The sequence below is a fragment of the Ctenopharyngodon idella genome, chromosome 5 (genome assembly GCF_019924925.1).
Source record: "Ctenopharyngodon idella isolate HZGC_01 chromosome 5, HZGC01, whole genome shotgun sequence".
In the NCBI taxonomy this organism is placed as follows: domain Eukaryota; kingdom Metazoa; phylum Chordata; class Actinopteri; order Cypriniformes; family Xenocyprididae; genus Ctenopharyngodon; species Ctenopharyngodon idella.
This window is the reverse complement of record NC_067224.1, coordinates 12016605-12032237: the sequence shown is the minus strand read 5'-3', so window position 1 is coordinate 12032237 and position 15633 is coordinate 12016605. Positions and strand designations below refer to the sequence as shown.

The 15633-nt window shown below is 38.2% G+C and overlaps 1 protein-coding gene across 4 annotated transcripts in view; it reads right to left on the bottom strand.

The window, feature by feature from the left end:
• zswim7 (zinc finger, SWIM-type containing 7) overlaps positions 1-11906 on the bottom strand; it is a 182240-nt gene extending 170334 nt beyond the window's left edge. For 3 of the 4 annotated variants that reach the window (XM_051893846.1, XM_051893845.1, XM_051893844.1), the window contains exons 1-4: positions 10968-11069; positions 10305-10394; positions 5454-5475; positions 1983-2085 (exon numbers count right to left, since the gene is read on the bottom strand). In XM_051893846.1, the coding sequence (XP_051749806.1) occupies positions 1983-2085; positions 5454-5475; positions 10305-10394; positions 10968-11040 (288 nt within the window). In that variant the 5' untranslated portion in view covers positions 11041-11069. Of the gene's footprint in view, positions 1-1982; positions 2086-5453; positions 5476-10304; positions 10395-10967; positions 11070-11725 lie in introns of those variants that run through there. The other variant, XM_051893842.1, reaches the window with a different exon arrangement.
• Between the last annotated feature and the right edge of the window lie 3727 nt (positions 11907-15633).

Here is a 15633-nt window from a genome sequence, read left to right as displayed (position 1 = left end):
ATAAAAATGGCTGTTAACTTTTATTACTATATTTTTTTTTAATGTTTGCTCTTTATTTGCTTTTTTTATCGTTGTCTCGCAGTAGGCATTTTACGGAAACTTAATCCAGTGTAACAGACGTATGCTAAGATCTATGGTCAGTCACGTGAGGAATTATTTGGAAACTGAGACAATTCCACCCACCAACTGCCTCCTGGACATTGACAGATTATTCTAGACACTGAGGAACTGAGAGTTCAACATGACGAGTTCACTGTGGGTGGTGTTGGGAAATCTGACCATGGACCGTAGTGTGGTCACTTTCAGAAATGGACTGGTCATAGGGGATTTAGGTCACTCTGACTGACGCAGCATATGTGAACTTAAAGGGTCATAAAACCTACTATTTTAACACCAGTTAGTCCTCATCACAGTTGTGAAAAACACTACAAAAGTTTCCGTGGTAAGCTGTGCAGTGGAAGGGGAAGAGGGGAGACAGATAGCACAACAGCAGCTTCTGATCCAGTATTATTTTGTAAGCTCACAGAACATTACACAAATACACATATTCTGTGATAATTTATCATTTATTTTGTTATTGATAATTTAGATTTATAATTACATACAGTTGAGCTCGAAAGTTTACATACCCCTTGCAGTATCTGCAAAAATGCTAATCATTTTAACAAAATAAGAAGGATCATAAAAATTGCATGTTATTTTTTTTATTTAGTACTGTCCTGAATAAGCTTTTTCACATAACAGATGTTTACATTAAGTCCACAAGACAAAACAATAGCTAAATTTATAAAAATTACCCAGTTCAAAAGTTTACCGATTTATACTTCTGCGTCGAGTGTACGCCGTAGCTACAGCGTAGGCTGTTTGTACCACGCGTAGCCTACGACGTAGCCTGACGTGCACCTCTTCAAAAATGTAACAACGCGTCAATTCTACGCGGACTGCAAGCGCTGTGATTGGTCTGCTAGAACCCCTCCCTCGGGTCAAAAAACTGGCGCAGAGCAATAGGAGAAGCGAGCATTTTCAACTTCCATAGGAATGAAAAACGCTCTGTTTCAGGGGACACATGAAGTCATACTGCAACAAAAGTCGTTAACTATTTGTAAGCTTCTCTGACAACGTACATGACAAGCTGCTGCTTCTTTGGCTTTTGCCTTCATACTCACCGCGGACACTGCCTACTAGTGGTCTGCATGCACGTCGATGTGGACAACGACGCAGAAGTATAAATGAAAACAGACGCATAGCCTACGGTGCAGAGGCTCCGGCGTAGGTCCGACGCAGAAGTATAAATCAGCCTTTAGGTTGTATGATCACGTGTGTTGTCATAGGTGTCATTCAATAATTTGAATATTAAAATCAGGGCAGACTGATATTTTAGCTAATAATGCACCAAAATGAATTTTTTGCTGAAACGCCAAAATTGAAATAAAAGTTTTTCATTTAGTGAAAAAAAAAAAAAAATCTGTAATAAAACTTGGGTAATTGTTGGGTAACTATTCTGTGTAGGGTGTCGTGCTCACAGGTGATAAACCAGTTAGTAAAGTTCTTTTGGAGAGCCATCTCTCGATATTTCAGGCAAAACAGTTTTACATTTTATCTCTCTATCATCATTATTGGTCATGGAGAAGTGCGCCCACACTGCTGACGTTTACCTGTTGTGTGCACAAAACAGATGCTGACAGAGTCAAAATTAGTCATCAGAAAAGCGCTGTTTTGATCAATGATTTTTCGGCCCACCAAAACTTTTCCAGTCGAAAACCAAAATTCTTTATATTTGACATTTCAGCCATTTGACATTTCAGTATTTTCAGTTGCCAAAATTTTAATGCATCACTTATTCAAAATTTTCGATGCATCACAACTTCAACCAAACATAGTTAAAAGTAGTTATATTCAGCAGCTGGGTGGAAAATCTTGATTTGAGATATTTTATATTGTTGCAGATATTATAGGGAGGAATTATGCAAACTCCCTCCTACCTGAAAAGCCTTTCGACTGCTGGGAGATGACACACATGTGACAGAGCGTTGGTCCACCAGGTCCAACGCCTGAAGAGCACAAGGGCCAAACACAAATCGCAATCTGAAAGAGACAGAACAAAAGCAAATATACTAAATGCATTTTAACATCTGTGGATTGTTTTATTCCAAAACAGGGATTAAAATTGTTACAATGTTGCAATTTCTTCTAGGGGTGTAACGACACACTCATGTCACATTAGATACAATTCACGATAAGCTACTATCAACGATACTTTAAGCCAAAATAAAGAAGTGTTTCCTTGCAATCTGTCACTTATACATTATATTCAACATTATATGTAGTAGTTTAATGTAGTAGTCGCTGAAACTCTGTAAACGTTCTTTTCTCACGCAGTACACTCACGCTTTCAGTGCAGGCATTTGTTGGATCTCTTACACAGACAAGCTGCGTGCACACAGTCTCCCCGTCTCTCCTTCTAGTAATGCACTTACATGATAAAAATAAACTATCTAAAATGCTTTGAATCATCATACAACTAAAAGTAAAAATGACATGGTGATTTAAATGATGTTTGTGCTTTCACTTTTTAGGAGTTCCAATCGCAAAGCGAGTCAAAATGACTATTACCACACTTTAAAGGGTTAGTTCATCCAAAAACTAAAAGTCTGTCTTTATTTACTCACCCTCATGTCATTCTTGTGCGTCACGCATGCACACACATATGAACGTCTGTTTACAAATATTACAGTATTACAGTATGTGATAAATCTGTTTATCATGTAAAATTCTACAAGCATTGCGATTCGATATTGCAATGTATTGCGATTTTTCTTTGTTTTTTTAACAATAGACCATGGGGAAAAGTTGAATCATACACTTATACAGACTGTACGATGTATTATGAGTCATATTTACAAAAACAACTCTTCACACATTTCTGAATTTTATTTCGGAAGCATCATACATTACAGTAGTACATTCTCTTAAATAAATGATTCAATGACAAACACATTTTTAACAGCCATTTGTCGCCACTTAGTGGCGAAACAATGTAAATGATACAGTTGTTATTTGAAGCGCCATTTTCAAAAGGTGATAAATATTTTGATCGCTACCGTAGATATCAGTGATTATATTTGAACTATATACTTTTATCCCAGTACTTCTATGATAATTTGAACTATTGTATCACAGAAATAATGATCTCTGGATCAGCGGCAGCACCAACACAGATTTGAATGTTGCGCTATGATTTTGTCAAAGGTTTAATAGACAAATTGTTGTCATTTAGGAATAAGATCGCATGGGTGTTTGATTCGAGATAATCTTTTAAAGATTAATCATGCAGCTCTACTGTCTTATACTTTCTCTCAGCATTGATATCTGACGCAAAGCGTTGCCTATATGAGTAGCGCGAGGGCTTTTCAGTCCATTCATTACTATATAATATTCATGAAGTGAGACATTGCTATTAAAGGATACAGCGCTTCTCCCACACATCCCACCAGAACCGTTTTGGGAACAGTTTAAATCTATTTGTGGCGGTCGATGCATTTTGATGTTGGAACAAAAGTGGGTAACTTCTGTCCACCTTGTCTATAAGAAAGGACTGAAGTAAAGCCATTTAATTTGAATTATCAATTTTTAAAACCGTTTAAAAAAAAAAAAAAAAAAAAAAAAAAATCGTGATAGTTTGGTGAATCGATTTTTTGTCCCAGCCCTAGAAAGCGATCGTGTCTCTTCAGAATATAATTCACATCACCGATACATATCGTCGCATTTATATATCGCGATATACTGATATATCATTACACCCCTAATTTCTTCTTGGTTAGGTGCACTTTCACAAGGCAGCTTTTCTAAATGGACCAAAATTTGTTAATACATGCAAGTAAACTCTCCTTTCATTGGTCATGCACCTGTGTACCCGTTTATGTTCCGGGATTCCGCTCATATCAGTAAACAGCAGCTTTGCAGGCTTACTGTGGCTTTCTTTGTAGCAGTCGTTATATTCCTTTATTATTTTGAGCATGAATCAAGCCTTCGTCTGTATTTTATGTGTTTTGGACAGTTGATCTGAAATATAGTAGTGGCCAAAAGTGATGTCCGGCCAAGGAAAACTGACATCTTCACCCTTTATTTAAATGATTAAAAATTTGTTAAAGATTTTGTAAACAAAAGGTGTAGTTGTGCTTGAAGGCAATTGTTTTATTTGTGATAATGAAATGAAACATGCCAAATTGAGTGGACAATTTTTGGCCAGGCAGTCATACAAAGAAATTATGAACATATGCAAAAACAAGAGAGAACCAAAGAAATATGAATAACTGATTATGCTGCATTCAATATATGCTTTTTCCTGTAAGCTTTTTGTTTTTCTATGCTTTTTTTAACATAGTAAAATAAAACCTGTTTTATTTTTATTTATTTTTTTTGGCCAAAAAAAAAAAAGTTAAAATTATCAGATAAATACCTTAACCAAGTTTATACAACATATGTAATAACTCAAGTCAAGTCAAGTCAATTCACCTTTATTTATATAGCGCTTTTTACAATGCAGATTGTTTCAAAGCAGCAAGATTGCCATGTTCATATATACCTAAACGGACCGAATTAAGGGAGAAAATGCGACAGGTTCTGAAACAAATGCTCCAAAGTCCAAACGAGCCAGGTGTGAAAACTCCCTAAGAGTTACCTTGAGAATTCATCTCTCTACCTACAGAAAACCATGCAGGATGAGAAAAGACAGTCACATGAACACAGGAAGCTGGGGCAAAAAAACTCAGCTCTCACTTTTAACCCAAAGCATGTGCTGTTTCCTGTCTTCAAAAAAAAAAAAAAAAAAAAAAAAAAGAGAGAGAATTGAATAAAAAAACAGCAATTTTCACATTTGAGCCAATCTGGTTCTAAAATCAAGCCTATAATAACACCTTATTCTGAGGTATTATGAAATTGCATCATCTGAAATTCATTCAACCACATTCTAATCGGAGGGAAGCAGACATAAGCGAACATGACGTGATGATGACATGGAAACCACAATAAATTGCCCAATAAAGCAAAAAGTCCTGACCTGTGATGTGAACAACCATTTACAGAGGAATGTGATTCCCACAGAAGAGTAATTACTGTGGCTTAGTGCTTCTCTCTATGGTGGCCTGATGACTGTCACTGTGGGTTTGAGGACTCTTTTAAAGTCATGATTTATTCAGACAATGATGTCTGGAAAGAGAGTGCTGTAAAGACATGAGTGTGTGTTTGAAAAACCCTGTGCTGAGTGTATCTGGCAGTTAAGAGTTAAGAGCTGGTCTCTGGACAGTGTTCAGTGGGAATAACAGACATTGGCAATAATTGACCTTCCTCAACCTCGGGTCAAGAGCATTCAAAATATTTACCAGTCTGTAGTTTAAGGCCAAACCTCAAAATATTGTATATGTAAGTTAAGAAGAAGACAGGTAAATACTTACGCTATTAGTAGGTCATCTGGTACTATATGAAAGAGAAAAAAAAGAGATAATATTGCTTACAGTTTTATAAACATGAAAAATGTAAAAGCAACAAGTGTGTTTATAAAGCACAAAAGCAACATAGACTGGCTGTCAGAAGTTTGGAATAATTAAAGATTGTTCAGTGTTTTTGAAAGAAGTCTCTTATGCTCACCAAGGCTACATTTAGTTAAACAAAATACAGTGAAAACTGTAATATTGTGAAATATTAATACAACTTAAAAAAAAACTGTTTTGTATTTTATATATTTTAAAATGTAATTTATTCCTTTTATGGCAAAACTGAATTTCCAGCAGCGATTTCCCCAGCAGTGATCTTCAGAAATCATTTTAATATGCTGACTTGGTTCTTAAGAAACATTTGTTATCATTATCAATGTTGAAAACAGTAGTGCTACTTAACATTTTTGTAGAAATCGTGATACACTATCATTCAAATGTTTGGGGTAAAAAACAGAAATTCAACAAGGACGTAATAAATTGATTGAAGTGACAGTATAAACACATTATTATTATTATTATTATTATTATACATTTTATTTATAGGCGCATTTCATTGCACTCAAGGACATTGAACAATGAAACCAATACAATGAACAAACATTTAAGTCACATAAAAGCCTGCCTAAACAAATAAGTTTTAAGATGAGATTTGAAAACTGGAAGACTCGAACTATTGCAAACTTCTACAGGAAGTGAGTTCCATAAATGGGGAGCCGCATAATCAAAAGCTCGTGACCCCATGGAAGTTGTCCGAGTGCGTGGGAGAACAAGAGTAAGTGCAGAAGCCGATCTTAGAATGCGAGGAGGAGTGTGTATGTGAAGAAGCTCTAAAAGGTATGGAGGTGTCAAATTGTTAAGTGCTTTATAAGTTAAAAGTAAAATTTTAAAATTTACACAGAATTTAACTGGGAGCCAATGGAGATGTTGTAGCACAGGAGAGATGTGATCAGAGATCGAAGTTTTGGTAATAACTCGAGCAGCAGCATTTTGTACCAACTGTAGTTTGTGAAGAGATTTGGAAGGAAGCCCATAAAACAAAGCAATACAATAGTCGATTCGTGATGTTACAAGAGCATGCACAGGAGTAGCAGTACTCTTGAGTGAAAGGACAGGATGCAAACGATTGATATTCCTGATGTGAAAGAATGCAGAACAGGTAATACCGTTAATATGAGCTTCAAACGACAGAGTTCTATCAAGGATGACACCCAAACTTTTCACCTGATTAGACAAGGGAACAGAGCAATTATCTATCATCATAGAAGAAATATTTGACTTAGCTATTGTATTTTTTGAACCAACGAGAAAAATTTCAGTTTTCCTACTATTCAATGTGAGAAAATTACTTGAGAACCAAGTTTTTAATTCATCTAGGCACTCAACAAGAGCAGGAGGAGGAAACTTTGAGGAAGGTTTAGAAGAAAGATAAAGTCGGGTGTCATCAGCATAACAATGGAAAAGGATGCCATATTTTCTAAAAATGGTGCCAACTCGTAAAAGATAAATAGAAACAAAAGAGGTCCCAAGACAGAACCCTGTGGAAGTGGGTTTAGATTTAAACTGTTTAAGTTGTACAAATTGACTGCGGTTTGTGAGATAGGAATGAAACCAACTTAAAGCCATACCAGTAATTCCAACAGATTCCAATCTGCTTAAGAGTATGGAGTGTGAAATGGTATCGAATGCTGCACTAAGATAGAGAAGGATAAGTATAGATAAAAGACCAGAATCAGCAGCTAGTAGCAGATCATTGGAAATCTTTACAAGTGCAGTCTCAATACTAATGGGAGCGAAACCCTGATTGGAACTGCTCATATAAGCTATTACAGTTTTTTCAAGAATTTTAGAAAAGAATGGCAAATTCGAGACGGGACGAAAATTGTCAAAATTCTTTGAGTCTGTCCCTGGTTTCTTGAGAATAAGTGTTATCACAGCAGTTTTAAGTGCAATACAGACAGTACCACAAAGAAGTGAAGTATGAATGATATCAGTGATTAAATAGGAAAGAAAAGGTAAACCAGCTTTAACCAAATGAGTCGGTGATTAGTCCAGTTGACGTGACAGATCTTGATTTTTGAACAATGGAACAAATTTCCTCAGCTGTTGGAATTTTAAATGTAGAAAAGGTAGTAAGAAAAGATAACGGAAATGGCATTGAATTACAATAAAATATGTTACAATCAGGGTTAGATGTAACTAATTACTGATGAATATGTTTCTTATTAAAAAAAAGAGCATGAGTTCTTTTACTCTGTAGAGTATATATGAAAATTAGAAGACTCAGGTGGCTTTAAGATAGTATTAACCACAGAGAAAAGGGATTTTGTGTTTCCCTCACCCTACCAATTAAAGTAGCATAATAATCTGATTTTGCAGTGGAAAGTGCAGCCTTGTAAACTTGCATTTGATCAGCATACAGTTCTTTATGAACTACAAGTCCAGTCTTGGCATACAATCGTTCTAGTCAACACCCCTTGACTTTTAGCTGATGGAGTTCTGATGTAAACCAGGGTACAGAGTTGACAAACGAAACAGTCCTGGTTTTCAGTGGAGCACAAGTGTCAAGAATCATTTGAAGATGATCATTGTAATGCTGGACTAAATCATCAAGAGTCCATGGATAGTCTTTGTAAGAAAGTGTGGAAAGACATTCTTTAAAGGTTGAAGCATCAATGTTCTTAATATTACGGAATGTAATAGTACGACTCAGATTAGGCTTAGACACAGGTAAAGAGACATTAAAAAACACCAGCAGGTGGTCAGACAGTGATAAATCAGAGGTAGTGTAATTACCAGGAATCACACCAGAACAGCAGACCAAATCAAGCATATGACCTTTTGAATGAGTTGGCACATTAATAAATTGCTGTAATCCAAAACTATCTAAATGTTACAAAATATTAGTATTTCTATTCATCAAAGAATCCTGAAAAAAAAATGGTTTTCACAAAATTAAGTAGCAAAAACTGTTTTCAACATTGATAATAAGAAATGTTTTTTGAGTACCAAACCAGCATATTAGAATGATTTCTGAAGAATCATGCGACAATGAAGACTGGCTGTTTTGGCTGCTGAAAATTCAGTTTTGCTATCACAAATTACATTTTTAAATATATTAAATTTAAAAAAAAAAAATAAAATAAAAAAAAAAAAAAAAAAAATGTAATTTTAAAATGTAATAATATTTCACAATATTACTATTAAATGTATTTTTGATCAAATAAATTCAGCCTTGGTGAGTGTAAGAGACTTCTTCCAAAAACACTGAAAAATCTTAATTATTCTAAACCTTCAACCGCTAGTGCATGGTACATAAAATACAACATCTGGAAAAAAATAACTACTTAATAGTTAAGTACATGATAAACATAGTAATAACCAATTATCAGTAATGCAAAACAGCCTATTTTGGCTGTTTATTTTGGTCACCATGGTTCTCTGGAGAAAGACCCAAACAAGTACAAACTGAAACGACATCTCAATCTCAAACACACTACAGCGATCATTACTCCTCTAATCATTCCTCCCTTGATATTTCTCTCTGGCATTGCTTGACATCAAAATTCCAGCAGAATAATGTCATTACTCTTATCCAGATGTTCTGCATTAGGTCTTGTCTAAACACACAAGGATTTCACCAAAAAAACTTAATAAACACAATGACATTTTGACACACTTATTTAATACAACTCTTTAAAGTACAGAACATCTCATTAGGCTCTGAGGAACATGATGCTTTAGGACTTGAGCAGAAGTCCCTATATTTTAAATGGTATACTAAAGAAAACCTCAATACCATGGGCCATTAGAAACTTCAAAACAACACCACAGTACATGTTGTCTATTTTAAACAATTGTGAACTGCAGCAGTGGTGTTTAAAAAGACAAGCTGTTGTCTGATAGACCTGGTATTAGTGCGCCATCCTGTGTCAGTATTAGAAATTGCTAGCAATTGAAGCTATTGCTAGAGTCTTGTTTTCTAAACTAAAGAATCAAAATGTTAATTTTGAAAGTTCACTGACTTCACCGTTCACTTGATTCATTTTTATTATTAGGCCTAAGCTTTTTATTTTTTAAAACTGTTTATGTCTGAGACCACACTGAAAATCTTTATACTAGAAAAAACCCTGAAATTTGAATGATTTTGAAAAATTTAAAACAAAGCATAGATGCTCTTTGGAACCATCTCAAATCATGCTAAGCACATGATTATCATAAATACTAAACCTACTATCCAAATACTACAAAAATTCATATTTGTAATTTGAACTGAAAATATTCCCCTCAACTTGTAACAAATTATTTTGATATTATTATTTGTAAAGAAAATAAATGATATTAGAAAAAAAATAAATAAATCATAATATATGCACACTTGTGATTAGAGGTTTCTGGACCCCACTGTACACTGTGTGTGTGTCAGTGAAGACTGTGATCAGCTCATTGTGTAGTAGTATGTGTAGTAGTTGTCTAGTGAACTATATTTCTCTGTTACTTATTGGCCCGGTTTCACAGACAGGGCTTAGCCTAAGTCAGGATTAGGCCTTAGTTCAATTAGGGCATTTAAGTAGCTTTTATAAATGTTCACTAGAAAAAAAACATTACTGGTGTGCATCTTGAGACAAAACAATGGCACTAATATATTTAAAGAGATGTTAATGCAAATTGCTTTCGGTTAAAACAGCTCAAACATGCATTTTAGTCTAGGACTAGACTCAAGCATTGTCTATGAAACCGGGGGAATATGTTTCATCAGTCAATGGCTTCATCCAGGTGACTTGGCTGTGAACCTGTGAGTTTAAAACTTACTCTGGTTTGTCTCAGAGCAAGTTCTCTGAAGGTCTTTCAGAAGCTGCTCAGCAACAGAAAGCAGAGATGAGTCCATAATGTACCTGAAATCTAAAACACATCATGTTTCATTTATTTTAATCATTTAGCATACGCTTTATCATTGTCATTTATCATTGTATAATAATGCCTGTAAACGATTTTAAACTGAAAGCTTATCAATGGGATCTGTAATTAATTATATTATGTAGTATATTATGCAATTACTTGTCTTCAGTATCTTTTTTCTCGTACACAGCTGTAATGTGTTGTTAATTACTATGCTATCAATTTGAATTAAAGACAACTAACGTTACTAGAAAACGATCTATAACAAATGCTCACTAATGTTAAGAAAGTGTTCATATTGAGTATGTCCTAGTCAGGTAATTCTCAGACCTGTCCTGGGCACCCCCCACCACTGTACATTTTGCATGTCTCCCTCATTGGACACATTAAATTCAAGTCTTGTAATCTCCACTAATACGCTGATGAGTGGAGTCATATGTGTTAGATGAGGGAGACGTACAAAATGTGCAGTGGTGGGGGATTCCCAGGACGGGTTTGGGAAGCACTGGAAAATGATCTGTAAAGTACCTGAATATATAAAAAACGTAACAGCGTTTATACAGTACAGATATTTACCGTGTACGTCTTTCCCACACCACCGGGTCGTTTGACGCTCTTCTTCTTCAGTAGTTTGTATGACGTATAACATACTGTTGGTTTATACCGCCACCTATGGTCCTTAGCGCAATCAGCGTGGACAATTTAATTAAACCCATTAAAAAAGAGAGGGAAAAAAAGAATTAAAACTCAACAATAATAATAATAATAATAATATTCCGCAAACCATTGTATGGAGGACCAAATTACTCAAAATAATTAAATAAATAATGAATTCAATAAAACAACAATTAATTGTATCAGTTTATTCAATAATTATTTAATAACTAAATAAATCAATAAATAAATGTATTTGTAAATTCCATAAAAAAACAACATTTATTGTTTAATATAATTGTAAATTGTTTAATATATTTTCCCAAAGATTCTTTTCATAATAATAGAGGACATTTCATAAATGCCAATCAGCAGACAGTGGGCAGCGCTTGGCGCTAATTAGTTGAAAGTTGAAGAGCAGACAGACATGACAAATCGATCTTCCTGTGGTTGGTGAAATTAGTCACGGAATGCTCCATCCTCATATGGTTTTTCTCTCCTCATTAAAATCAAAGATGTTCTTCAATGATTATATATCAAAAGCAGGGACACGTTTGTGTGCATTTTGTTCACCGGAAAAAATAGACCCTCCGTAACGGCATTAAGCGATAGATTGACGAGCTGTGTGAAGACACTGACACCTTGTTTCCAACTCAGGTCTCCTCTTTATTTTTTTATACCTTTCCCCTTCATTCCAGCTGTCACGGTGTGCTGAGACTTGCAGATTAAGATCCAATCGCAGCTTTAAGGATATCCAAAGTCATTTTCATACATCCAGGCAAGAGTCAAAATCCATGAACAGTCCACACAAAACAAGAAAACAAAACAACGAAGTGCTCAGACTTGCAGATAACAGTAAATTAAACCTCAGTGACAAATGACTGAAACAACAAGGTATAAGTAGACAGACACTAATGGCATGAGTGATAACAGCTGAGTATAATGGGAATAACGAGTACAAGATAAGCGATCATGGGAAATGAAGTCCAATAAGGAAAGGCAATAGTCCAGGATGGAGTGCCCTCTGGTGGCTAAGCAGGGCACTCCAGCTAGTGATCATGACATTACCCCCTCTCTACGGAGCGGCTACCAGACGCTCCAACATGGCAAAATACAACACAAACAATTTCAGGAGGGAGGTAGAATCAGGGGAAGGGATGGTGGGCCAGGCAGCACAAACGGGCTTGAAGGCCTCCACGGTGGCACAGACGACCGCCACAGCAATGCAGACAGGCTTGAAAGTCCCCACGGTGGCGCAGATGACCACCACAGCAGTGCAGACGAGCTTGAAGATCCCCACGTTGGAGCAGATGACCACCACAGCCGTGCAGACGGTCTTGTAGACCTCCACAGTGGCGCAGATGACCACCACAGCAGTGCAGACAGGCTTGAATATCCCCACGGTGGATCAGGTGGATCTAGAAGCCAACACAGCTGACCAGACAAAATTTAAACATTAAACACAGAAAAGTTAGATGTGACCACTAGGGCCGCAACTGGACAGGCAGGGATCTCAGGAACGCCCTCCAAGGCCCAGAAGGAAATCCAGCGATCTGGTCATATTGAGGCAAGTAGACAACTCAGAAACGACCTCTAAGGTTGTGTCGAGGCAGGTACACAGTTCAGCAACGACCTCTACAGTAATTTCGAGGCAAACAGGAAACTCAGGAACCACTTCTGTGGTCACATCAGGGCCAACAGAGCACTCAGGAACAATCTCCTTGGTATTATCAAGGCAAACAGGGGACTCAGGGACGACCTCCTTGGTCGTATCCAGACAAACAGGGAACCCAGGGACTAGAACAGGCTCTGAAGCGGGCTCATGGGCTGAAGGCTCAGGTGTGGCTGCCATCTCAACTGAGGGCTCAGGAGTGGCAGCCATCTCGACTGAGGGCTCAGGCGTGGCAGCCATCTCAGCTGAGGGCTCAGGCGTGGCAGCCATCTCAGCTGAGGGCTCAGGCGTGGCAGCCATCTCGGTTGAGGATTGAGGAGCAGACTCACAGACTGGAGCGGATTCTGGAATGAACTCATGGACTGAAGCGAGCTCTAGAGCGGGCTCATGGACTGGAGCTGATGTGTGCGCAGCCCACACACACAAAATGGCTGTGGCCACAACGTCCAGCATTGCAATTTCTAAAAGCTCAGGCATGGCTGCCATATCGGCTGAGGGCTCAGCCGTGGCAGCCATCTTGGCTGAGGGTTCTGGAGCGGACTCACGGGCTAGAGAGGGCTCTGGAATGGACTGACGGGCTGGAGAGGGCTCTGGAGCGGACTGACAGGCTGGAGAGGGCTCTGGAGCGGACTGACAGGCTGGAGAGGGCTCTGGAGCGGACTGACAGGCTGGAGAGGGCTCTGGAGTGGACTCACGGGCTGGAGCGGGCTCTGGAGCGGACTCATGGGCTGGAGCGGGCTCTGGAGCAGACTCATGAGCTGGAGCGGGCTCTGGAGCGGACTCACGGGCTGAAGCAGACTCATTGGCTAGAGTGGGCTCTGAAGTAGAGTCTTGGATAGAAGCAGATTTGGTTAGAGTGGACTCTGGAGCGGACTCACGGGCTGGAGTGGGTTCACAGGTTGGAGCGAACTCACAGGCTGGAGCAGACTCACGGTCATGTTGCGCTGAGACTTGCAGATTAAGATCCAAGTGCAGCTTTATTTAAGGATATCCAAAGTCATTGTCATACATCCAGGCAAGAGTCAAAATCCATGAACAGTCCACACAAAACAAGTAAACAAAACAACGAAGTGCTCAGACCTGTAAGTAGACAGACACTAATGACATGAGTGATAACAGCTGAGTATAATGGGAATAATGAGTCCAAGACAAGAGATCATGGGAAATGATGTCCAATAAGGAAAGGCAATAGTCAAGGATGGAGTGCCCTCTGGTGGCTAAGCAGGGCACTCTAGCTAGTGATCATGACACCAGCGTTCCACCCCCCTATTCCCCCAGACCTCCTACATCATCTCCTGTGGACTGCCACAGGGAAGATCACAACCCATTATCAATATAATCTACATCCCCCTTTCTTAATGATGGTTATGTTTAACATAAATATAAAATTGAAATTGATTTATCAAAGAAAAGGTTTTTCAAAAGCTATATATATATATATATATATATATATATATATATATATATATATATAGCATAGTTAGCCCTTAGCTTTACCTGCTATATAAGTGCACATGAACAGTGAAACTGGTAAACAGTGTACAACCTGATACGCATACCAAAAACAGAATGCAACATTGTTCCCACCTTCTTTTTCTTTTCTTTTTTAGACAGCCACAAGGAACAGGACTGCTGCAATAGGAGTGGTGAGAACAGTCTGAGCTTATGTAATGTAGTCTTTATATAGAGAGTTGGGCTTTGATATTCTTCCTGAGCGGGTGTAAACCACAGGTGGTTCCTGCACCTGGTCGACATTAGGCTGGGGTTCTGTCAGAGGTTCACTGTTGTGTTAAGTGGGGCCTCTGTTGTTGTGGGCGGGGTGTATTGTTCAGGTGTGTGTAGGAGGTGGCGCCTGTTTCTCACATATGTAGCATCTCCAGCCTGTTGTAGCTGTTTGGCCGTGGTGCTCTTCCCTATTACCGTCGCCAATCTGTCATATCCCCTGTTCATCTGTATTCTCACTGTCTGCCCTACTTGGAATGAGGCCAAGGGTCTGGCTGACCTGTCATACTGTGTCTTTCCTCTCTGTCTGGTCCGTGTTAGAGCTGCCTGGACCTGTGTTTCTACCTTTGGCACATACATGGCTTTGGTCATGGGAATAAGGGTCTTAGTGCGCTGAGAAAGCAGGCGCTGGGCTTGTGAGGGCAGCCCATCTCTTGGTATGTAACTTAGATTGAGCAATGCCGCATATACATCTGTTCCATCACATGCACATTTTTCTAGCAGGTGTTTGGCTGAGCATACGGCCCTCTCAGCTAGCCCATTTGATTGAGGGTAGTGGGGGCTGCTGGTGACATGTTAGAAGTCCCATATGTGGACAAATTCTAAGATCTCCCTGCTTGTGAAATATGCTGCGTTGTCAGTCATTAGCTGTCATTACCATGCATGACAAAGTGGCGCTTTAGCCTGGTTATAATGGTCGCACTGATCATGTTTGGGAGCTGGTCTATTTTTGACGAGCACCAGGTGTGTGGCTTTCTTTTTCACAGAGATGAAATTTATCCTTAGATCAATGAAGCCTCCAAAAAGAAAAACCTGTCCAAATTGAAAAAAAAAAAACAAGTTGACCAAAAGATTGAATCCAATATTTGGTGATAATATAGCATAACGAGAGATTTACAAGCAATTTTTAAAAGGCCAGTCATTTTTGACCTGGAACACAAAAGGTGTTACAGAGTTTTCAACACAGCACAAGGGTGAATCTGATATACTGGAGGGAATCTGCTGTGAATCATATATTATCATATATTATTATGGTCATGTGTGACTTATGGAGCTAATTGTAGGTATACCAGGAGCCTTTCACTTAGCTGGCTCCCTCTTATTGATCTTTCTTATCATCATGCATATAAAGCAGTTATGCAACAGTGTGAGATTATAGAAAATCTGTCATACATCTACAGCTCACTGCAGACA